The following is a 26288-nucleotide window of genomic DNA, read 5'->3' as shown; positions in this document are numbered from 1 at the left end:
TGAAATGTTGTCCTTCTTAGCTCTTTCTTAGGCATTACCGCATTACCTAGAGCAAAGATGGTAAATATGGGCATCTGTTCCCCATCTGCCCTAGGACTTGCTCATCTTGCCAGTCAACCGTGGTGCTCTTTCTCATCAAATCTGAACGGGCTCAACATCCTTCTTAATATAGCACATCAGGTAGTCGCTTTGTACAAATTGATCTGAGCTGGTGTTCAAGTTGAAGCCAACCTAACTGTTTTATAGGAAATAATTTTACAGCATGCAAATTCGAACACAAAGATCTTGACTCATAGGTGATCACACAAATATTTTTACCTTTTTTTCACATAAGCAGAGAGAGAGAACAACTGAGTTACTCAAGATCCTAAATCGATTGCAGAACAAAGATTAAAATTTGGGGCTCTCGACCTCAAAATTAAGGCTCCTTTTAGTCTAGGTTTTCAAATTTTGCTTAAAAAATTATTTTCCTAGAAATGGGTGGCTGGAGGAAAAAGTGAGTTTGAAGTCTTTGTGGAATGACCCAACTATTGACGAGATGCTAGCAGAGTGGGTATAATGAGGAGGGGATTCAAATGTCAGCTGGGATGTTGGATTAAACGATCTTTAAGATGTCTTCTTGGTCTGAGATTCTTAGATTCTCCTTACAATGTCACTTATGAATGCAATTTCCTAAACATGAAATGTCTCAGGAAGTAAGATCCATGCCTGGGGCTCATTTGTAATTAGACATTAGAGACTCTAAATAACATTTGGGATGATTAACTTTTGTCTGATTTCATGAAACACATGTAGTATTTCTGATCATGTCAATATGTTGCTCATTATAAGGTTGTTAGTAGACTTGTGAAAATTATGAGATTTGGAAAATAAGGATTGCTACATAAATACTTAATATTTTAAAGAAATCTTATTTCCTTGAATATCCTTTTAAAAAAGAATGTATACGAAAGTTGGAAATTTAAGATAGCTCTAGATAACAAAATTTCAGAAGTGCACATCTGTCCATGTCTGACAACAATGAATGTTAAGTAGATTTTCAAGTTTTCTTTTTTATGGGTATCAAAGTGATGTTCTTATTGAACCTTAAAAAGCCATAGTGAGCCTCTCTTGTCCCATCTTCCCCTTGTCGTGCTATAAATCTAACTTCTGCCTGTCCTATTGTTCAGAAAAAAGCAGCCATATTGTGCCGATTGCTATTAAATTAAAGCAGAAAGGGAGAGACACAAATGTGGAAGCCCATCTTACCAGCAGGGATACCGCTATCTTTTATTTGGCATTTTGGGAGGGTCAGAAAGTCATGACAGGCATCTGACCTCTGATAACCTCTTTGGTGCTTCTGTGTGCAGTTTTTTTGGGAAGAACTTAATTAAATACAATTGAATTTCCCTGCTAACATTGTCACTGAAAGGACTCTTTTTAGATGGCTTGGTGTTTGCTGGTGAGGAACAAACAAAGATGCTTCTTTTGTTCCTCAAAGAAAAGTTAGCATACGTTAGTTAAGGATTTGTGATTTCTTTTGACTAGACAGGCGGGTTCCTAAAAATTCAATGAGTCTTCCGAAATGGGAACCACAATAAAAGATGAAACATATGACTCGCTAAAACCCTAACTCCTCTTATTCTTGATAATTATTGTTAAAACTAATATTTTAAGTGTTTACTATGTTTACACTCAAAAATTATGGTCATAGATTTATAACGAAGTTGCTAATATTTGGCCACATAATAAAATATAACGTGTTCACATCCTGTATTCTCTAGTTATCAGAGGAAGAGAAGAACTTCCAGCAGATGTATTTTTAGTACTATATGTTAGGGAACTGTTACAACAGGTGTTGACAAAGAATATGCAGTTTTTGGTTTTAAACAGTTTATTATGCATATTACTTGTTGAATAAGAAGCTTGTCTATAAGTTACAACTTGAATAAAAAGCAATGATTACATAAATATGCCAGTGAGAAATCCATTTTCCATTGTTATTCTTGGGCTTCTGAAATCAGTGGCTGACCTTAAGAAATTGAGGAATCCATTTTATAATCATGACACACAGAAAGAATAAGTTATTTCATTCAAGTTTGAGTTTTAGTGCTTATTTTAGGAGAAATCAGGTTTACATCTTCTTAGATTCAAAGAATCTTCTAATCTCAGATGATTTTGTTTTCCTTGAAGAGAGGATTAGAATAAAGAATGGATGCTTTTGAATTTAAAGTTGACTATTGTGTGTGTTAAGCCTACTCCCTCACCTTTATACCCCCTTCCTCTGTTTCTAAGCTTTCTCAGGTCTCTCTAATTATTGAAATGGGGGAAAAAGTCAACACTTGACCCCACTGCCCTGTCTGGCTTGTGTGCCATTTCTTATTTTCTATTCATTGGTTAAACTTTTAAAAGCCGTGTGTACTACATCCGCAGCCTTTATTTCTGCGTCACTATCTTTCTGGATTCTAGTTTTTATGTTCACCCATGTGCTGTATACTATGTACCCCAGCCGAAGTCACCAACATTAGGCTACCATGTATGTTTGGAATAGTATACCCTACGCTAGGACTCCAGACCAAAGGGATGAGGGAAGGCTGAAATCCAGGTGCTTTGCTGGCCAAACCTATGTATCTGTCTAGAGGGGGTAGGGTTTTGGGTTTTTTTTGGTACTTTGCCGGAAGGCTCCATAGTCCTAGCTGTGACTTTGTCAACGATTCCCTTGGTCCAATCTCAGCCTTTGCTCTTTGATCTTGTTCTTCAAAATCCAGACCTTTAAAACGTTAATAAATGAGCATATGGTCAAGAGTGAACCGGAGTCTGACCAAGGCCGTTAAAATCTTAAATCACCACAGGATTGGGATGAATTGTTTTTCTGTTTATTTAGCAAAATTCTAGTTAAGAAAGAAAAGTGTCAAGTCTGGAATCCTTATGGAAAATACAATTCAACCTTTTATCAGATTACTAGCTGCCTCCCATCCCACAGTCCAGTGATACTGAGATACTTATGGGAGACACCAGAACAGAAGGAATGAAAGCGGGCTTTACAACTAGGCAGATTCATGCTGCAGTCTCACTCTACCAGTTACTTAGGGATTTTGCCTTGGGCTGTCATTAAATTCTCTGGCCTTCAGATTTGTCATCTTCAAAACAATGATGAACATAGTCCTTTGTATCATGCTGAAGGGAGTTATTGCAGCGACTCACCTACTAGTTTACCTGGGATCGGAATGCTCTCCCAGTCTAGACATTTTCTCATGCTGATCCTCTGCTAATGACACTCTTACTTCCTCTTCGTCAACTACATATATTTTGCTCCTTCTTCAATATTCGGCTCAGCTGGTATCTCTTCCAAGAAGTGTTTCCTGATATTTCTAACATTCTTCTCCTTAGCTCTGGTTTAGGAGCTCCCCTGGTACCTTATGTATCCTTTTATCATATTTTTTCTTACTGTGTTGACATTGTACTGGGGGATTATGGGGATTATGCCTCATTTATTTTTACATTCTCAGTGCTTCACATAGTGCATGGCATATCAATAATTATTCAGTGAGTTGAATTGTCTGGATTTCAACAACTGGAGAGCTGGACAAAAATATGTGGCAGCTGGGAAGCACACGTTAAAGAGTCGTGGTGACTAAACCACTTTCCTTGTATATTTCGTCTCTAATGGGTAAGTCATTCCTCTATTGCTTAATTTGTGGTCCATTACACTTTCCAGTTTCTTCTTGGAGAGGAACTGATCTATTTTCGAGGATTCAGTTATCTCTAGTCCTGATCTTACAACCTTTTTAAACCAGCTACTTACTACCAAGATTAGTAGATCTGTACCTCGCTGTACAGAAATTAATATCACCTGGGAGCTTGTTATAAAAGCAGAATCTCGAGCCCCAATCTAGACCTCTTGAATCAGGATCTGCATTTTAACTGGTTTCCCAGGTCATTCTCCTGTGCTATAAAATGTTAAGGAGCACCAGATTTGTAGCAGGTGCCTTCAAGAATAGTACTTTCCCTGAATTTCCTGATATATAAATGTATTCATCTTTGAAGGCTCAGGAAAAGGTATTGGGACTGTTGCAAGAAGAATGAAATATTGATGAGGTCTTGGTCAAAATCTGGAAGTAATTTTCTGATCAAGAAAATCTCGAATGAAATACTATATATTAGATGAGGACTAGGTGTACAATCTAAATATTTAAAATGGTTTCAAATAAGCAAGAAATCAGTTTTTCAGCTTAATTAAGCCTCTGCTTGGAAATAAAATGTTTATCTTTTTAAAGAGAAACCACATTTCTCGAAAAAAAAATGGACACACCCCATCATGGCAAACACATTTTTTATTTGGTGGCAGCTAAATGACCTAAGCGAGGATTTCAAAAGCTATCTCCTGGTTTCCGTTTTCCGTTACACTCCCGAGGCAAAGCAAGTATTTGCTTTTAGCATAGTTGATACCCAAGCACTTCGCAAATGTTTCCACAAAGCCAGCTGCCCTTTATAGATCCCCCTGGGAACCTTTCTTTTGGTTACTAACCCTCAAGTGCCTACAACCCCTATTTGCAAAGGTATTTATCAAATGGAAAAGGCTCATGAATCTTCAAATCTTTTGGAGGAGGATGCTCAAGGCTCCAATTTGAAAAACTTTGTCCCTTAGCTCAGACCTCTGGGGTCATCTGAAGATTTGCTCTTCCAGCCTAGCCATCCTATTGTAGCTCCAGGAGAGCAAAAATAAATGAATAAACCCACACAGCACCTCTATAGTATTTTTGGCTGACTGTGATAGGATTGAAAACTGAGAAAATTCATCCATCATCTTGAAAGCATCATAGAATTTTGAATGTAATTTTGGAGCAAAATTTCTGTTTATGGATGTCGTGGCCACATGGAATTTTGTGTTTACTGCCTTTGCTCTCTCACCAGTTCAGTAATGGTTTTTTCCCTGGGGGTCTCCTTTCTTTTATTTACTGTACCCCCTCTTGTAAAAAAAGGGGGTCCTTGAATGCAATCGATGACTGACCTTTAATTCCATGTGCTCAATTGAAAAAAATTAAAGCACTCCTTTGGAGAATAAGGTACAAAATTGTCAGCAACAGAGACTTGATAACTACTGAGATGGAGTGGTTTTCCAAGGACGTGACTGTGGATTCAGTTCTTACTGTTCACACATCTACTAGTTATAGTTAGTTCAAGTAGATAGACTCGTGCGCATGCGCACACGTGTATGTACATGCCCGCGTATGCAAACAAAAAAACTTGAACTCTCCAGCATGTACCACCTGTTTCCACATCATTGTGGTTACAAAAGGTTTTTTTCCCCGTCTTTTTAAATTTTAATTAGCTGAGCTGTCCTGTTTTTCAGCAACTTGGTTCTTCTCTAACATATGGGCTGTAACCGTCTTTCTTTTCATTAGACTTGGGCCTTGTTTGTCATTTATACCATACTTTTGCCTTTCTCTTTCATTTTGAAAGAAAGAGAGGTTTTTCTATTATTTTAGAGCAAAGCACCTCTGGTTTATGTGGCGACTCTTGTGGCTTTCTAAATGCACTTGATTTAGCTTTCACTGTGTAATTACTGCCAAACAAGTTAATTGCTTTATAAGTGTCCAAAATTCCCTGGTTTAATTTTACTTTCATATGCAACCTTCATTATACATCTAGTGTTCAACATAAACACAAATGATTGTTAATGAATGCCTAATGCCATATTCATTAGAAAATCAGGTTAATGACTGGCAATGAATGTCCCAGCTTTATTCTTTCGTCTTTTTTTTTTTTTTTGCTTCTTGATTACAAAGCTTTTTTGTTTACAAAGAAATTCTACCTGCATCCTAGGCTTGCTTAAAAGTTCAAGATAAAGCTTTTCTAAGGAATCAAATAACCCCAATCTCTGATTCTTCTTTCTTCTTGCAGGTGCCTTTACTCTTTAGAAAGAGTCTCCTATTAAAATGAAAGTCAGAATGTATATGATTTCCTCAGACTGTTGGCTATCATGAAACCTTATTGTTTGGAGGGCAGAAATCTCAGGACCGCTGTGTACAGATGTTCAGGTGGTGCACTGAACAATCTTAGGAGGCATCGTTCACAGATGCTGCCTAGTTGTGCCATCCATAACCTGCATAACTTTGAGTAGCGGCACTTAGAAATCTCCTCTAAGAATGTGTTACAGCAGTGGGGTTTGGGACAGCATTTCGTGCTTGGTGCTGACCACCTGGGCAAGGGTTATCTACGTAGAAGACAGCCAGATGTGCGAAGGCACATGGTTGGAGTGAGTGGCAAGAAGTCTACTGAAGAAGAGGACTGAGATGCACAATTTGAAGTTGGGCCTGACTCTCTACATGGCGATTCTCGCTTTGTAAATGAGATCCCTTCCCTTCTCCACAGACATGGGGTTGCTTTCCCAATGAAACTTGAAAGCTCGATTTTGAAGAACATGTGGATGCTGATAACTGAAAAAAGGATTAGGGGGTGGGACACAGAGTTCAGACTCTGAAATTTGGCCACTGGCTTATCAGAACATGCTTGTGTGATCTTGGGCAGATTCTTTATCTATCAAATGTGAATACTGATGATCTAGGATATTCCTTCTAGTTCTGTGCTCTGTGACTCCTTTTGGGATCATGGGAGAGTCCACTTGTATTCTCTAATCCCATTGATTGGATGCTTACTATGTGCCCTGGCACAGAGTTGGTGTCAGGGATACTGTGTAAATGACACATTTCTTAACTTCATGGGAAGACGAATAAGTGTCGCCCACACACCTCTGGCTGTACCCACTGGGCAGTGAAAGTGTAGCACACTTACAGTCTCGTTCACTTTCAGTGCTTCAAACTCTTTTTAGGCTTCCCATTTTTTTTCCTCAGATTCCACTGAGAACCTCCTTCTATATCTCTTAACAGATTCCGTCAGTCCTGGTACTTGATCTCAGATATGTCACCATCTCTTCCAGTTTTGTCCCTTATTGAAGTTTCCCATCTGTCAGCCAGATTTACATACTCTCTACTACTTGGCTTCATATATGTCTGTACCCCATGTGTCTCTTCTTTATAACATTTAACATATTTGAAATTTTGCCTTTACTTGTGTGATTCTTTGGTTACTGTCTCCTTCTTTTGACTTTAATCACCTTGAGGAAAGGAAATAGTAGACACGCCATTGTTTTTCTGGTATCTAGATATCTGCTCATATTCTGGTCATAGTCTTGTTGGGGTTTCTCCTTGATGACACCAGGCTCCCCAGGCCAATAAAAGGCTGAAGCACAATTTTAGCAAATACTGACCAACAAAAAGTCAAGGACCCTGAGGATTAGAGTTAACCTAAAGTAACTAAATAAAAAGTATCAATTGAAAAGCAGAAGTATAAATAAATCCTGATATGATCTTATCGAGGTTTGATATTTTACGTAAAATTACAAGATTTCCTACCATTGTCACATGCTCTGGGGTGCCTTTTCTGACCTCCATGAATGGACCTATTGTATATTTGTGTCAGTCAGGTTTCTGTTATGATAATTCTAAATAACAACTCCAAAATCGGTAGCTTTTAACAAGCAGCATTTGTTTCTTATTCATGTTTACTGGCTATGTGTTGGCTAGGGCTCTGCTGGTCTCAGCTGGGGTTGGCTCAAGACTGTGGGTCAGGTTCAAGTTTATTACATTTGTCTCATTCTGGGAACAGTGGCAACCTGGGGCATGTTTTTTCCTTGCTAAGACAGAAATGCAAGAGGCCAAGCCGCTCCTTGCATGTACATTTAAAGCCTCTGCTCATGTGTGTGCAAATATGTCGCTGGCCAAAGCAAGTCACAGGGCCTAGCTTAGTATCAATGAGGCAAAGAAACATACTTCGTTTACTCAGATGGGGAGTGCTTCAAAGCCACATGGCAAAGGGTATAAATATTTAATTCTATTTCATCCTAATACATCACAATATTCTCAAAATACATGATCTCATTCAAAACATTTTTTACCTTTGAAATTTTGCATTTATTTGTTTGATTTTTTAGTTACTCCCTTTGTCTTCTTCTGGACCCTTGAGGGTAGGAATTGAGTCTGTTTGGCTTCACTGGCACCTAGGACAGTGTTCTGGACAATATCAGGTTATTCAGTGAATGAACAACAGTTGTGTGAATGAATTAGCTTCTGATCTGTCTAAAAGCCATCTCAGGAATGGAAATACATCTTTGGGGCAATTACTGAAGTGATATTAAATGCCTTGTTTCAACTCTTTCAGAAATCCTCTTGCTATATTCCCATTGTGAGAAGTGCAACCTTGTGGGAGAGGAGCGTATCACACGCAAATGTGAGTAAGCAGTGTCCTTGTGTAGGACTGTATCCCTAGTTTCATCTTTTGGGGTTCAGTTGCTTTATACATAAGAAGACTTGTTCCTTGTATATTTTTATTTGGTAACTGGTGAAAGATTTACTTTTTAAATTTCAAAATAAGAAGAATGTCAAAACACATTTCCCATAGCACTTTGGATCTCTGAGAGATTCATGCTACATTTTTATCCTTTACACGCAGACATGTACTTTGAGAGAAAAAGGTATCATTCATTCGATGAACAGTAATAGAAATCACAGTGCATTAAGTAGCTTTGCAGTGCTTGTATGTGGCACAACACACAGAATCTAGGACAATAATTCCATCTTAGTACAATCTAAAAATAAACAACTGAGTTTATCAAGCAAAAGGCTGACCCATTAGCAATGTTCTTCCCCATCCCAACTTCTACTCACTGATCACTAGTGATCTCCTCTTGGTGAGAACGAAAGTGAATGTTTGTCACCGCAATGTGCACATGCATGTCTATAAAAGACTGATGTGCACATAGAGATGGTCGCCAGTGCTGGCCCCACCAGGTGTCACAGAGCTGTGGTAGCTTCCTAGGTTTAGTCCCACCAGAGCTTTGTTTATAAAAGTGGGATTGGAGGCAAAAAGAACCTTTTAGCTAACACTGAAATTTATATCCTAAGGGCTCTAACTGCCTTCCTGTCCTTCTTGTTTACCATGAAGAGAACGGCAATGCCCTTCAGAGAGGACCACATAGCACAGTGACACTGACGAAATCAGGAATTCCCTGGCACATGGGAGAGGGGCGACTCTAGTTTTGTCTTCTATAGTCTCTCCTTTCCAAAATTCACGAGCAGGATTGGATTACTCCAAATTACTCCTTGCTGAAAAGTAGCATATGGTGACTGGAAATAGAATTCAAGGGTAGAAATCAAGAAATGTGGCCAATCACATTTTAAGATGAAAGAAAAAGGCCAACTGTAGGAAGAAAAATATTACCTAGCTGAAAAACTGGACCTGATTTTCTAACTATTCTTCTATCACTAAAGCACAGGAATATATTTAAATTAGGTATCTGCAAGATTCTGTTTCGTTAGTTATTTTTCCATTTGGACTTTAAGTAATTGACCTGTTAAGAATCTTTGCAACTAAGGAATTCCACGACTCTCAGCATGGGATGTGTTAAGAAGAAAATGGAGCCCAGCAAAGTCCCCTTATTGCTGCCATTCTTCCATTAGTATGTGAAGGCTCTGAGAAGGTAAAGCTTCATGAAAGGGGACCACAGGCCCATTCACTGGGCAAGGAATGATGCAGGTGACAGTGATGCAGGAGAACTGTACATTACTGATTAGCTTATACTATAGCAGTATCATGTTGCTCAAGCTTACAGTCAGGTATCACCTGGGTGTCTGCCTCTCCTTTTCTCTGACAGCCGAAGTGAGGACTGGGAAACAAGTGTGAGATCGAGGGCTTGGCATCAGCTGAATCCTCTTTCAAATGGTTTTATCACCTCCTTTTTCTCTTTTCCCTGTTGTCTTTCTCTTTCTGTGTTTGTAAAACTTTGGAGGAGTTATAGGATAGGACCAAAAAAATTAAGATGTGTATCATTACAAAACTTTCATATTATTTGTCATCGTTTATAGTATATTGACTAATACTTTATGACATATATTATACATTGTAGTTATGCTTTGTACATCATATACAGACATATTTTACATAATGTTAGACATCAAATGATCCATATCATGTGTGTGTGTATTCCAATATTATATATTATGTATTGTATTTACTGACCACCTATGACAGAGGAGTGTTCTAAAAGCAGCAGTAAAGAAAAAGAATCTGCCTTCTAGGAGCCCATCATATACTGAGGAACATAAATAATGAAAAATAAGCAAAAAATAAATAGGGTAATTGCAAGTAATGAAAACTACAGGGCTCTGAAAAAGCATATTGGGGTAATGAGGTCGAGCTTGATGTGGAGTGGTGGGGAGGTTACTGCTTTAGCTAAGGTAGGGTGGTCTGGAAAGACCTTTCTAAAGAGGTGATTTTTGAGCCCAGACAAGATCTATGAGAATGAGACAACCAGATAAAGTTCTGACCAGCAAAAAATTTTTGGAGGCAAACTGTTCAAAGCAGAAAAAACAGCCTGAGACAGACTGGGCTTAGCATGTTTAAGAGTGGACAGGATGTCAGTGCAGCTGGAAGGGGAGAGGGAAGGAGTGAGTAGAGCAGTGGGCAGGGACCGGATCATGAAGGGCCTTGCGGCCAATGAAAACAGTTTATTTTCTGGTCGTGAAGCAGAAACCATATGAGAGTTTATTTTGTAGCTGGAGATAAAATGATCTGATTTACTCTTTAAGAATTTCGCTGGATGATACATGCAGGATAAATTTTTGGGAAATAAGAAAACTTGAGTGCCATTAGGAAGTTATTAGAATATTCCAGTGGTCAGATTTTAGTAATATTTTTGAGGTTGAGATGATAGGACCTCATAATGAGTTGCCTGTAGGGTATGAAGAAAAGAGTAATCAAGATGGACTTTTGGGTTTTTAGCCTAAAAATATTGGGGTGGATGATTTACTTCCTAGGTGATAGTTTTGGGGATCTTGAGAATAGATTTTTGGCGGAGATCATCGTAGCTATATTCGGAGAATATTAAATTTGAGATGCTTAATGCTTACTATCTCATTAATCAGAACTTAGTCTCATGATCAGTCCTAGCTGCAAGAGAGGTTGGGAAATATCCATTAACTGGGAATATTGTGACCTCAAACTAAGGTTCTGTTACAATGGATGAGAAAAAAATGGATGTTGGGATACGTGACTAAAAGTATTTGGCACAGAAAATAATAATAATAATATACAAAAATTTATTTTGAAATGACTCATAGGTCAAAGAAGAAATAATGATAAAAAGGAGAAAATATTCAAAATTAAATGATAATAAAAAATTTAGGATGCAGCTAAAGTGGTTCTTAGAGGTAGATTTATGTCTTAAATTTCAGAGAAAAATGAAGGTTGAAAATGGAAAATTGCCGATAAGTTATTCAAACAACAGAATAAATTCAAAGGACACAAGAAGAAAGAACTAATCAAAGACAATAAATCACTAAAATAGAAAAAAATACAATTAGACATAATCAACGAAGTGAAAATCTTGTCATTGGAAGGCGTGAATAAAATATAAACCTAGCAAGACTGATCAGTAAAAAACAAAAAAAAAAAAAAAAGGAGAAACAATATTATGAATAAAAAGAGAAATGTGTGTACGAATACCATAGAGATTCAGAAGATTAAGAGTCAGTACTATATACTATGAATAACTTAGGTCAATAAATTAAAAACACTATTAGATCAATAGTCAGAAATTTTTATTCCCTCGACAATAGCATGCCAAGAGAGTTTTGTGCTGAGTTCTATTAAAATTTCAAATGTCATATAGTCATTACATAAAGAAAGAAAAAAAGCCACTTAAGTTATTTTTTGAAGCTAGTAACGCATTGAACATAGAATTTGTTAAACTATGGGTCAATCTCACTTATGAAAAATATTAAATTAAGTACTAGAAAAATCAGATTTGTCAGTGTATATAATAAAATACATCATAATCAAGTAGAATTCTAAGGATACAAGAGTAGGTTAACATCAAAAAATAAATTCATTAAATGTACATCAATAGATTAAGGGAATAAAATCATATAACTGTCCTAATAGACATTTCAATATTAATTTTTGGGAAGAAAAAAATTAACTTTTGGAAAACTGGGAATAGAAAGGAAGTCCTTTAACCTGAAAAAAAATCTATAAAAAGCTTAGAGAAAAAATAATCAGACTTAATAGTGAGCCTTTGGAAGCATTTTCATTAAAGTCAGAAAAAACAAGAATGTCTACTATTACTGCTTCTATTCAACAATGTCCTGGGGGTTCAAAGCAATGAAATACATGAAAAAAAATGAGATACAAGAATTGGAGAAAAAAGGACAATATATATATTACATACCTTCAAAATTATCTTCAAATTATTAAAACATATAAATTATTAAAACCTAAACTATCAATTAGGTTGAAATAAATCTAACAAAATATTTGTAAAACATATATGGAGAATATACGTTTTAAAATATTACTTAAAAATATATAGGAAGGCCTAAATAAAGGAAGATATACTATGCCAATGAATGAGAAGACAATCGTAGTGTTTTGAGTGGATAAAGATCTGATCCTATAAGTTGTATGGAAGACCAAGGACTAAGTGTAGATACAAGAGTTATAAAGAACAAAATGTGGAACTTATCCTACCAGATACCAAGACTTTTATAAAGCTATAGTAATAAGACAATGTGCTATTGGCTCGAGAATGGGCCAATGGAACAGATATGAAAGGAGGAGCATTAGATACTGATGGGGAAAGGAACAACTATCTAATGAACGGTAGTTGCGACAACTGGCTATCTCTACAGAACAGAAGGTGAAATTAAATGCCTACTTCCCACCATACAGAAAAGTAAATTTGGGGTGAGTTTATGACCCGAATGTGAAAGGAATAACCTTTGAAGGAAATAAAAATATTTTTATGACCTTAATCCCTTAGGAAGAGTTTCTTAAGTAAGGCATAAATATCACAAACTTTAAAGTTATTGATAAATTTTACTACATTAAAATTAAAATGTTTTATTTACCAAGATTTATAACAAAAGTTAAAAGACAAGCAAATATTTAGAAAGCAAACGCTAACAAGAGGTTGGTACCTAGACTTTACAGGGAATTCCTACCAGTCAGTAAAAGAAAGATAGGTAACGGGGATGAAAAATGAGTAAAGGACATAAATTGACAATTCACAAAGCAACAACCTGCATAGCCAATAAATGTGTAAATAGATATTTAGGCTTACTATATATCCTTCAGTTGACATAGATTAAAAAGTCTGATGGTAACAAGTGCTGGGAAATGAGAAGTCTCATGCATACTGCTGCAGTCACGTTGGAAAGCATTTTTATGATCTAATGCAACTGAATGTAAATACCTTTGACCCAAGAATTCACACCAGGTATAAATTTAGAGACTATGTGTACTCAAGGAGACATATCGAAGAATGTTTTCTGTTGCACTGATTTTTGATAATGGTAAATAGAAATGGCAGACATGTCAGTTAACTGGAGATTGGATAGATACATCGTGGTATATTTGTGCAGTGGACTGTTGCAAGTAGTTTAAAGGAATGAATTAAAGCTACACACACCATCAAGGATAAATCTCAATAACCAGATGCTAAATGGAAAAGTCAAGTTATAGAATTAAGTCTGTATTTAGTGTGACAGATATCGTCATTTGGGGGATAAATTTATGTCTTTCCTTTCCCAGTTCAGAGTCATTTGAAACATATACACACAAATCAGACAGACAGAAGATGGTAAAAATATATTCCAGGTCAAAGCTGGATTGAAGGATTTAGTGATGTTTCCAAAAATATAAACAGATCATATCATTCTTCTGCTCACAAACCTCCAATGGGCTTCAGTTTCACTCCCAATAAAATCCGAAGCCTTTATTATGAACTCCGAGATCCGACCTGATCTAGATCTCACTACCTTCCTGGCTTCCTCGCTCATTTATTTCTCTCTAGCCTCTCGCTGCTCCAGCCCACCAAGCACACTTCCCTCCTAGGCCCTTTCTGTCTGCCTGGAATGCACCTCGCATTCTTTCAGGTTTCAGCCCCACTTGCCTCAGAGCTAGTGGAACTTGGTTTGGTTGGAGCTCTTCTAAGTAAACCAATGTGGAATTACTCAGCAGCTAGTTTGTGCCCAAGGATCTAAAACAATGGTGTCCATATTCTAACAGCAAATTCTCAGCTCTGAAAAAAATTGAGTGCCTTTCTTCAATCTACTTATATTTATTTGTGCGTATGTACCTACTCCATTCATTAGAATGCTATAAACTATATTGCAATGAATTTATAAAATATAAATATATTATAAAATACATAGCCCATCCAATTAAAATGTAAATGAGACAAAATAGAAATGAATATTATTTTTTCATGTCTAATCATGATAATTTATACTATTTTTAATGAAAACCTCAAGAACATTATACACAAGGGTTATTGTTAGTAATAGTGAATGTAGCATCTTGATATATGTAGTCTTTATATATATAAAGTCTTCAGTAAGTCTTCTTACTAAATTTTAAATATCTTGGCCAACTTGACAATTCATATGAGATCATTCTTTTTATCTTGTAATGTGGCAGATGAGGATACACAAGAAAAAAGAGAAGTGCTAACTCAGCCATTTTCTTCACTTGATTAATGCAATAACTATTGATTCAGCGCCTGCTATGTGCTAGAATATAAACTCCATAAGGGCGAAGCCTAGGCTGTCTGTCTTATTTTTGGTTGTAGCTCCAGCTTCCCAAAGGATGCCTGGTGCATTGTAGATGCTCATTTGGAATTTGTTGAGCATATCAATGAATGAACTGGGCACTCTGCAGGAGCTGGAGATACCCTGATAAAGCTCTGTCTCCACTTTTCTGTTGTATTTAGTTGGTGTTCCTGGAATGAACTTGGTTCACTCTGGAAGCTCCCACATCTGTGCCACCATCCCACCGGTTTTGTTTTCCTCCATGTGGACCCACCCTGGATGCGATTTGCTCTGTCAGGATTTAGAGTCACCTTCAATTGTTGAGACCTCTTTGAGGTATCCGGATGGGAAAGGGATTCTATCTGTGCCCTGCAATGAGCTGCATGAACCTCACCCCTTGAGCACTTGTTGAAGGTGCAAACATTGGGTTGAAAGAAGAGGGGCACTCGAGGGAAGTTCTGTGTTTCTCATTCATTGAAACAGAAAAGATGGAACTGGTGAACAGGTCCTTGGACAACTAAGTTAAGAAAGTTCAGAGGATATTGAACGCTTCCAGGCCCTCAAAAAGAGATATGTAGAGGAAAAAAAAAATATAAAGCTGAAATTTACCTGCAACTTGACTTTTAGAAGAGAAAAATACATTCCATCTTCCTTTCCTCTGGGCTTCCTTCTCAGGAGAGGGCAGATTTTGAGAAGATACATCTCTGATGGAGAACAGAGTCATGATGGATGTGGCCCCTATGTGATATTTCACATATAGCTAAATCCCAATCACCATCCCCAAATACAGAGGGAAACAGGCGTCAGAAGCAGTCTTCCCAAACTCCCCTTTTTAGTTCCACTCCCTCCAACCCATTCTGTACTGTCCTGCACTATTCAGGGCTGGGGTTTGCTGTTTGGAGATGGGAAGCTGAGCGTAATCCCCTCTGGATTCAGCTCCCTCCCTGATCAGCCCCTCTCAGGAGTCCTCATGCCTTGCTCTAGCAAGGGAGATTTGGGGAAGGTGAAACTTCCCCTCTGGCCTGGGTCAGGTTTCCAGACTGAGTTACCCAGAAAGACAGTCATTTGTTTCCTTTTGGACCACGGGGCTGGACTTACCCCTTGGGGCTGGAGAACTCTGAGTCAGCAAGCCCATTCCTGAACCTGTTTATGTAAAGTCTGGGTTACCACTCTTCCCAGAATCCCATCGGTTCCCAATCAGAGCCCCCTACCAGCTGCCAGCTTGACCCTGTTCCAGTCTGGCCATGAGAAGGAGGGAGCCAGAGATTGAGAGAATGCTGCGGGATTTGACCAAGGCTGGAAAACCATGAGTGCATTTGCTCAAAACCTAATAGATGCTCAGTACCAGAGGTAATGTAATACTCATTCCCAGGAGGCCTTGTGCTTTTATTTCTGTTGGAGTTCTAGGGGACCCTCATCAACATGAGGCAAGAGCAACAGAGTAGGAGAGGTACCATGTCTCTTTTCTCTGACTGTGTGAAATATTCCAGGCATCTAAAAATCTAGAGAAAATCATAACTAACCAATGCTCGTGTTCCCATATCTTATCTCAAGAATAAATATTTCATAACAAAAATGCAGCAGCATAGTTTTTTTAAAAGAGAGGGAGAGAGAGAGAGAGAGCGAGAATAAGAAACTGACTAGCACCCCAGTTTGCCACAGACTGCAAGTGGTGTGGGGTATCCAGATTTCTCTGTTTGACCCAGAGTGGGGAGTGGGCATGCTGAGAGGAGCCAGCCCAGGAGTCCCCTGGTGTTCAGAGGAGGAAGCTGCAGGTCGCACAGACCTCCAGACCCAGGATGAGAGCAGGACTTCAATGGCAGATGCTGGCACTGTCCTTCCACATTCCAAAGGTCATTTGGAACCTTATAGCAGCTACGGTGGCACCTGGGACAGAGATCAAAACAGCAGAGACAGAAGGGAAGAGGCTCTTGGGCAGAGACCAGGGAGAACCTGGCTGATGGCACTCGGGGTCATCACCCCTTCTCTGGGCCAAGGCAAAGTGCTTCCTCCTGCAAAGCTCCAGGCTAGAGGGGAAGAGTAGGGAGCACTTTTGAGAGTAGAGACCAGTCGGAAAATGACTTTGAACTTTGAACTGATTGGAATTAAATCCCGAATTGGCTGAGAAATTTACCTGAAAGAGACTTTTAAATTCTACAAGTCTCCCTGAAGTTTTAAGATAAACTGTTTACTACAAGTGTGAGTTTAATTAAGAAAGTAAAGTTAAATGTGTATAAAAAATAAATAGACATTGAGAGGGAGGGAAGGAAGCTTAGAACAGAAAAGAGGGAAAAATATCTTAGCATCTGGAAATGTGATAACGAACTCAGTCTTGCTTTTTCATTCATTTGTTTATTTGACTAATGTTCTCCAGCATCTATAACTGGCAACACTTTTTTTTTTTTTAGGCAATGGAGACAGAGAAAAGTTAGAAAGAAAGGTTTGAAGTCATAGAGTTTATATTCCAGTGGTAGGGAGACTAAGGCCATTGCTAGGATATATGGAGCCTTTGTACAAATTGGAAAAGGTACTCATTGTAGATGGAAGGGAACACTTTCTACAGGTTGATGCAACCCCAAGCCCTTGTGTGAGGCTTGGCAAGTGGAATGTGGGCTTCAGGCCAACCTGTGCAATCTTCTGTGGAGGCCCTGAGGAAGATAGATAACACACAAAATAAATAAATAGAATATATGGTAATTTGGTGGTGATAAAGAACCCAAGGGGGATAAGTGTGTGTGTGTGTGTGTGTGTGTGTGTGTGTAGGGGGTGGTCACTTCTATAATATGGTGGTCATGGGAGTCTAATAATAATATTTAGTAAAGAGGTGAAGGAGATGAAGGACCAAGTCATGAAGATGCTAGAGGAACCGTGTTCCAGGCAGAGGGAGCAGCAAGTGTGAAGGTTCTGAGACAATAATAGGTCTGGGATAATGAAGGAATGGCAAAAGGGCTGGAAGTAGAGTGAGTAGATAAGCGAGGTAATGAGGACGTTCTTGTCTGCCTAGGATGGTCCAAGTTTACACCTGTTATTGTTCCAGAATAATTATTAGCAGGATCCTCTCTAATGCTCAAACATGTCTCAGATTGGTCAAAGCAGTTATGGGAGTCTCAGATTCTGCTCCGCCTGAATGAGATGAGGAGCACTGGAGGGCTGTGAGTGACAGGAAGTGACTTAGGTTTAAGAGGACTGGTCGGGCTGACTTCCTGGAGGTGAAAGGAGAGCAGCAGGTATGCATTTCTCCCGGGAGATTGGGGTTGAGCAGGAGTGGGGCCCGGGCAGCTGGCCTGGTTCTCAGGACAGGCTCCCAGGTCTAATACCTGAAGCCTCAGTCAACATGCCAGGGTGTGTGGGGGGTACTCAATCCGCTTCAAACCGGGGCAGTCCACGACAGCTGCAGCAAAACAGCTGGGGGAGAGGGAGTGTGACTTCAGGCTCCTCCAAGGCCTTTAAGCCATCCCATACTGCGGGAGTGGTTGCTGTGTTTTAGATCATATTAATCTTCTCCTGAGATAAACGTTATATTATGCCTGAGTATCAAAGACACACATTAGCGAAGATTTGAGGAAGATTGTGAGTGGCAGAGGACTTCAGGCACAGGGTTCCAGTAGCTTCCTTTACCTATGGTGGATGTGACATTGACCAGATAAGTTTTAGAGCTTAGAGTGTTGAGAAAGGAGGGATAAGCCCATTTCAATAAGCTGGAGATGCCCTGCGGTCAGGACAAGATGGGGTTCCAAAAGACCAGTCTAGTTCCAGGGTGGATTATGAAATTACCAGCAAGTTCTTGACTATTTACCAGGTTATTTAGAAATGTGATGCTGAGATTGTTGGTACCTGCTTTCAGATGGCTGTTGCTTGAGTGGGTGGCAAACTGAATAAATGGTTAAGGATAGTGATTACATAGACAAACCCTGGGGTCAGATGGCCTCAGTTGAAATCCTGGCTTTGCTGCTTTCTGTCCTATGACTTTGGGAAATAGATCTATCTTTCTATGTCTCAGCTTCCTCATCTGCAACATAGGATAATAATAGCATCAACCTCATAAGTCGTGGGAATTGAGTTCAAGGTAGAATGCCTGGAACAGTGACTGGCATACATGGAAAGCCTACCATGTGTGGTGGCTTTTACTACCATTTTTTCTGACTAATGCACTGTATATTTGTGTGTCTCACTTTCACAGGGCTACTACATTTTTTAATGAAATGTTATCCTTTGACTCATAAATGTTAACTAATATTAAAGCTTATAGACTAATACATTGAAGGCTGTTTTTTTTTTGAGGCTGGTCCTTTTTCGATCACAGCGATTAGCATGCTGTTGTCTTTTTGTTTGAGGAAGTGGATGAATTACTTCCTCTGTGGTTCTTTTTAAATCCATCAGCAAATGTTGTTGGTTTTAAACAAAGTCAAGCTTAGCCTTTATCTCAAGTTTTCATTTTCATTATAAATATGAAAAAAAAATCAAAGTAAACTTGGTCAAATCTCAAAGTAAAAAATAATTTTTTGAGCTTTAAATCTTAAACCCAAGTGAAATTTAGAACTCTGGTAAACAAATAGGATGAAATCGATTGTCCTTGAACAAATAAGGTGAGAATTCTCCAATAAGGGAGATGAGATCATTACAGTTTATTATAATCATTTAAAAACTTTATTGAGCATTCTATGAATGTATTTATGAATTCTGTTTTACCTGAGTAGCTTTCACATTTTATTATTGGGTTACTTATCATGCAAGAATGAGTACATCTTAAGGAAGAATATATTTGGTTTCATTACTCATCATAAGTGTAATTTTTGTTTAACAATATTATGAAGGGCTGATGATGAGATGCAGGTGTTTAAACATGCAGTGCCAATAGATTTGACACGGTATTCAGTTCTGGGCATATACATTTTTAAAGGCTTCTATTCACTGAGGGGACAATAAAACCCTACACAATGGTAAGTGTGTTTGCTAAAAACATGAAGTGACTGGTTAATTTTTAGTCCTTAGATTTTAAAATGTTTTTTTTTTTAAAGTGATATGTGTTTCTTAACTTGCTACTCTATATATTATACTTTAGAGTAAAAAATAAAACAGAGCTACACCGATGATGTCCACACTGATGATGTCTCTTCCACAAACCAGCTCTGGTTAGTGGAAGAACCTATGTGCAGTTCAGTTTCAAACTGAGCAAATAAACTACAAAGTGGTGGCTTGAAGCTTTGACAAGTATTTTTTACCTGGAATCATGGGTACCTTAGGGAAAATGTAGCTCAACCTTCTAACTTCTTAGATAAGGAGACAGAGGCCAGAGATCATGATTTGCCCAAGATAACATGGGTCGTGGACCAAACTTTTAGACTCAAACTTACGTCTCCTGATTTTTGCGACTGGTCCCTTCTTGGAGTGCTATGTTGTCTCCTGTCAAATGTGAAGTTCTAATTATTTGAATTTTTGATTATTATACCCAATCAATAGACATTTTTGAGAATCTTCTATGTGCCTGTTCTAGGCCCCAGGATCTCTTTAATTCCCTGACTTGATTTTGATGTAACTGTTCTGTTCTTTATTCTCCTATGGTTAATGCTTTCTTCATTAAGTTCTGTGATTGTTAATATGTTTGTGGCTTGACTTGAATTGTTAGCTCTTAGTTGGGAAGGAGTGAGAAGAAACCAGCTTTTACTAAATTCTGTTGTATACTTTACCTTTATGAAAGCTTATAAAATTGACATTGTACCTTAAACAAAGAGAAACTAAATCATTCAATAACGTTTAAATATCTTTTAAGTGACAATGTGGGATATTCGTTCACTCTCAGCTTAACAAAATATCTAGCATTCGAACCACTTAAATTGTAATGAACGAATGAATGAATGAATGAATGAATGCTGGGCTTTAAACTCAGGTCTGTGTGACTCCAGAGATCTTCCCACTATATTTAGTTGCCTTTTTTTTTTTGTTTTTTGTTTTGCATCTCCTAAGGTAAAGAATATACTGGCTTTCTTTGAACATCGCCTAGCTTGTAAGCAATTGTTTAATAAAAATACCTTTTATTTATGATGTTGTATAAATTCCCCAAGGCTTAGAGAGTGCTTACGTAGCTGTCACTATATATTTTTTGAAGAACAAGAAAATATGTATCTGCGAAATTAATTTTTGAAGTTGTCATGGGAAGATCAAGGCAAATTCCAACGCCTTATAATAGTGCTGTGAAAAACATCCAAAATACTGGAGTCATGAAAATGCCCTTCCAGGTTTGAGACAGCTCCTTCTGCGTTGTGTCTCTCAAACACGTCTAGAGATTCTCCCAGTCCATGAAAGGTTCACAGCACCCAGACTCTGCTTTAAATGGTCTGCTTTAAATGGTTTAAATGATCTAAATGGACGAGTGATTTTAGCTCAGAATTAATAGCTTATGATGCCATGGGTTAGGCACCTCATTTAATTTTTACAACAGTTTTTCAAAACATTTCTCCATTTCACAGGTGAGAAAGTTGAATTCAGGAGTCGCCAAGTAGAGGTGTATATAATGCAGGCCCGACTGCTACATCATTTACCTTGGTTGTGGTTTATCATCGCACTCTCAATTATTTGCTCACTCGTTCATTCATTTATTTAAACAATGTGCATTCATTATTATTATATGATGCTGAGCCAGAGTAACACATATCAGTGGTTGCTAAGAACACATCTATACTTTCTAGAGTATAAAGAGATATGTGTACAAAATTTATTCTTTGTAATATCAACAAGCCTATATGTTTATCAGTAGGTGACTGGTTAAATGAATTTTTAATACTATAGAATACTATGTACTTTAAAAAAAAATGAGTCAGAATGCTATGTGTTGATGAGCAAATATGTCCATGATGAATTCACAAGTAAAAGAAGGAAATTATAGACATTAAGTATCATACTGTGACAAGGACAAGGTGCATGTGCATATTCATAACCTTGATCTCTCCAGTGGTCAAGTGCCTTTGTTGCTTGGCCCTATCAGCTATGTCTGTCTGACCTTTTGTTGGGTTAATCTAGTGATGGGTATAAAAAAGAATTAAAAGAATCCTAGAAAGGCTAGTGATTTTGGAATGGACCTAAGTTACTAAAGGGTACAGAATACACAAGAGAGACAGAAAGAAGGGAAGAAAGACTAGAGCTAGCATGGATTGAGTTGTGAGGAGATAGTTTTCTGTTGGGAGGAGAAATGGGGTGAGAGATACGGAGGAGGGAAGGGGTAGGGTAGGAGGGAGGGAGAGAGGGAGAGGGAAAAAGAGAGGGAGAGAGAGAGGATGGGGTAGAGAGAATGAAAGAAAAAGCTATCATTACATTGCTATTTGCTATTCAAGGCAATACTTTTTTAAAACTTTTTGAATGACTAATGTAGATTTTAGTTGCTTTCTAACTAGTTTTTGGAGGTAGGACTTGGGCTTGCTTTCTTTTGAATGTGGCCCCGTTCTGGAGTGGGCCCTGAGGAAACAGCTTTATCTGGTTACACCGTGATTTCATTTGTGTAAAAAAAAGTGTGTGTGTGTGTATATGCATCAAAACTTTCTGAAAGCAACTCAAGAACAATTTGGAATATTAATGACCTCTTGAGAATGGTGAAATCTGTATATTCTTCTACAGTGTTTAAGGTTTTTTGAGTGAGCATTTATTTTATAATTAAAAAATAGATATATGTTAGTGATAAAGTTTGCCTTTCTCATAATTAACTTTTCATAAATGAAATAGCAATATTCCTCTTAAGTGGAAGAGCTGTGCCCAAGCAGCAGTTACGTTTCTTGCCTCACAAGGCTTCAAGATGTAAGGTTATGAAGAAAACTGCATCTAATATCTAACTTTAGGTTAACAACATGCTGAGGCTCTTGGGAGGGGAGCAGTGCACAGACCAAAGGGAAGATCTAGCTAAATCATTGAGTAGTTTAACGCCTCGCCATAGATCTAGGGAATGTATCAGGGAGGACCTTACCATTTTCAAATTGCAGAGAGGACATCAGAGGTTTGCAGCTTCTGTGAGTCTAGAGAGCTGAGCTTGGAAAACAGCATCTAAGGCTCCTCTATAGGTTAAGAAGCAAAAGCATTTGCATGATGCCAAGGGTTGGGAACATGATAAAGGGTCTGCCCCTTCAGTTTCTACTGGGTGCTACCTCTCAACGGGGAATTTCTTCCCCACATAGCAAAGGATTGGGTTGATGCTGAAAACAACAAAAAGAAAACAAATAAAACCCCAGACAACCATTCATGTTGTGGGCTAAAGATACATGACACTCCTCTTTTCTTTGCATGAATTTTGAACCAGTGAGAGAGATAGAGAAGTTGGCCAATAGAGGTCAAAAAGCCAGATAAGTTAAGAGTGTAATTTAGCTGTATGGCAAAAATGGGATTTCTATTCTGACCTCCAGAATGGCAGACTTGCAGGAACCAGCATGCAGGTCTTGGAAATGGCAGGACTCCCCTGTGGGGTGGGACAACAGTCTCTTTTCCTAATAAGCTTACTTGTGAATAAAGGCAGACTGGAGTCATTTGCTTTTTGTAGACCTCAAAGATAAAGGAGGTATAAGATAAGAATCTACCTTCATTATTTAACATGTGAATATCCAGTTTCCAAAGACTATTTTTTGAAGAGACTGTCCTTTCCCCATTGAGTGGTCTTGGGACCCTTGTTGAAGTTCATCTGACCATATATAAAGGTTTATTTCTGGGCTCTCTCTTCTATTTCTCTGATCTGTTTATCTGTCTTTACTTCAGTACCGCACTGTTTTGATTATTGTAGCTTTGTAAAATGTTTTAAGATCGAGAAGTGTGAAACCTTTAACTTTGTTTGTTTGTTTGTTTTTTTTTTTCAATATTGCTTTGACTATTCCAGGTCCTTTGAGAATATATATGAATTTTAGGTTAAGTTTTTTTTTTTTCTCTGCAAAAAAAAAATGCTATTGAGGTTTTGGAACAGATTGTGTTGCATGTATAGATTGCTTTGAGTAGTATGGACATTTTAACAATATTGACTCTACCAATCCACAAGCATGGAATGTCTATCCATTTATTTGTATCTTTAATTTTTTTTAGTGATGTTTTGTGGTTTTCAGCATACAAGTCTTTCACCTCCTTGGTTAGGTTTATTCCTAAGTATTTTATTCTTTTTGATGCTATTTTAAATGCAATTGTTTTCCTAATTCATTTTGGGATGATTCACTGTTAGTAATTAGAGATAGAACTAATTTTTGTGATTTGATTTTGTATTCTGTAACATTGCTGAATTCATCTATTAGTTCTAACAGTCTTTTTTTTTTTTCCTTAGGAGTGGAAGCTTTAGGATTTTCTACAAATAAGATCATGTCATCTATGAACCATTAATTTTACTTCTTCCTTTCCAATTTGGATTGTTTTTGTTTCTTATTCTTGCCTAATTGCTCTGGCTAGGACTTCCAATACTGTCTTGAATGAATGTAATGAGAGTGACCATTCTGGTTTTGTTTCTGATCTTACAGAAAGAGCTTTCAGTCTTTTATCGTTGAGTATGATGTTAGCCGTGGGCTTTTCATATATGACCTTTATTTTGTTTAGGTAGTTTCTTTCTATTCATACTTTGTTGTGTTTTATTTATTTATTTATTTATTTTTATTTATTTATTTACCACAAAATGTTGTTGAATCTTGTCAGATGCTTTTTCTGCAAGAATTGAAATGATCATGTGGAATCAATGGCCATGCTACCCTGAACAAGCCCGATCCCGTCTGATCTCGGAAGCTAAGCAGGGTCGGGCCTGGTTATTACTTGGATGGGAGACCACCTAGGAAGACCAGGTGCTGTAGGCGTACAAAATAAAAAAATAAGGAATTGTAAGCTGACAAGGTCTTTGCAATCTGCGAGGTCAACCAAGGGTTGCCTCTCCTAAAATAAAAAAAAATAATTATCATGTGGATGTTAACGTGGTATATTACATTGATTGATTTTTCTATGTTGAATTATCTTTGTATTCTAGGAATAAATCTCACTTGGTAATGTTGTATAATCCTTTTACTATGTTGTTGAATTTAGTTTGCTTGTATTTTTTTAAGGGTCTTTTTGCCTCAGTGTTCATCAGGAATATTGGTCTGTAGTTTCCTGTAGTGCCTTGTCTGGCTTTGGTATTAGGGTAATGCTAATAGCTAACTTCGTTTTAATCGAAGTTGACATTCCATTAGCAGAAAATATTTAGTGTCTTTGGTTGCTCAATATTCAGTCTTAAAAATATGGAAAAACACTACAGAAAGTGTTAAAGGTTTCTGATCTACTTGTTACTCAATCATTATGTGCAATGCTGAGCCAACAGCGGCCTAGAACTCTGGGCTTTGTCTTCAAATGTAGGAGGTTTCTCCTTGTAGCTCTTTCCCACTCCTTTGTCGTTGGCTGACCTTGGGCAAGTTTAGCCACATATTCTCATCCATAGTTTCTGTACCTGTAAAATGGTCATAATGTGCTTCTTTTCATGGTATTGTAGTGAATATATTTATTCTTCCTCCTTAGTATATGTCATTAGGATCAGAGCAAGAGCAGAGGAGCTATGACCAGGGACTTTGAGGCAAGAGATTTATTGATTGGCTGTTCCTTTTCTCCTGCTGTTTGTGCCTGCTACTGACTTGACTGTTTTGTCCTTTGCTGTTGATGCCTTGGGATCACTATAAACACAGTCCCCATGAAACTCCAAAGTTCCAATAATCAAGGATGGTTCTATGAAGCTCAAGAGGACATTTTGGCACTAAAAAGTAAAAACAGTCAGAGGTAGATGAAATCAGCCACGTAAATTGTGAATCACAGGTTCCCGTTCTAGTTGTTTGGCCAAGGTGGAAAAAAATCACTAACTTTTCATGAGGATAAAACATGGAAACAAAGAAAAGACATAATTCTATCTTTTACCTTGTTAGTACAATAACCATTAAGTCAGTGGCACCTGTCAAGAATTAGTCTTATTACTATTCACAGCTTACAAATGTGGATAGATAGATAGATAGATAGATAGATAGATAGATAGATAGATAGATAGATAGATAGGTGACTCTCTACCAGGCTCTTTTAAGTTCTCTATGAAGTTGTCATTGAATTGTCATAAATATCTTATCAGATAGGAACTATTATTATCCTCATTTTACAGATGAGGAAATGCAGTCAAAGAAAGGTTAAGCGATTTGCCCAAGGGTTTGATCCAACTTAGGCGGTTTGGCTCTAGGGTCTGTTTTTTACATCTATTTATTACTATTCCTATTGTCATTATCCTCGCTGTTATTCTGAATGTTCTTCATTTCTTTTCCCTCCTTCAAATAAACCGAGGTTGCAGGCAAGAGCTCAAGAGGAAAAATGGGGGTGTGAGGGGAGTGTGATAAAGACTCTAAGAGCTTTACCTTTGACAGTTTCACCCTCTGTTTCTGACCTTGGCCAATGTCATTGTACTGTCACGTGCTCACCTCTCTACAGAGCTTCACACTTCTCAAAGTTCTTTCAGATGTCCCATCCTGTCTCAAGGAGCTCAGGAAGTAGACAGGGAAGGGAACATTGCTCCTGTTTGACTTCTGTTCAACAGAGAGTTTCAGGATTTGCCCAAGGTTAGAAAGCTGGTTCTGAGTGTCTGAGCCAGCAGTGGAACTACTCTAATTAGTCTTAATATGCCATTTTCTTTCACTTCAGGATAGGATCAGAGTGAGTATT

The 26288-nt window shown here is 37.9% G+C and overlaps 1 protein-coding gene and 1 pseudogene across 1 annotated transcript in view; both read left to right on the top strand.

Moving 5' to 3' along the window:
• Positions 1 to 538: 538 nt before the first annotated feature.
• The window catches only part of CUNH12orf42 (chromosome unknown C12orf42 homolog), an 86688-nt gene continuing 60938 nt past the window's right edge, over positions 539 to 26288 (top strand). Inside the window, exons 1-2 of the mRNA XM_011354416.1 lie at positions 539 to 553; positions 8200 to 8268. Coding sequence (XP_011352718.1) covers positions 539 to 553; positions 8200 to 8268 — 84 coding nt within the window. The remainder of the gene's footprint in view (positions 554 to 8199; positions 8269 to 26288) is intronic.
• Positions 24303 to 24421, top strand: LOC111736014 (annotated as a pseudogene).

This window comes from Pteropus vampyrus, unplaced genomic scaffold, assembly GCF_000151845.1.
Source record: "Pteropus vampyrus isolate Shadow unplaced genomic scaffold, Pvam_2.0 Scaffold16, whole genome shotgun sequence".
Classification (NCBI taxonomy): domain Eukaryota; kingdom Metazoa; phylum Chordata; class Mammalia; order Chiroptera; family Pteropodidae; genus Pteropus; species Pteropus vampyrus.
The sequence above is the reverse complement of the archived record's forward strand: the minus strand, read 5'-3'. Positions and strand labels throughout refer to the sequence as shown.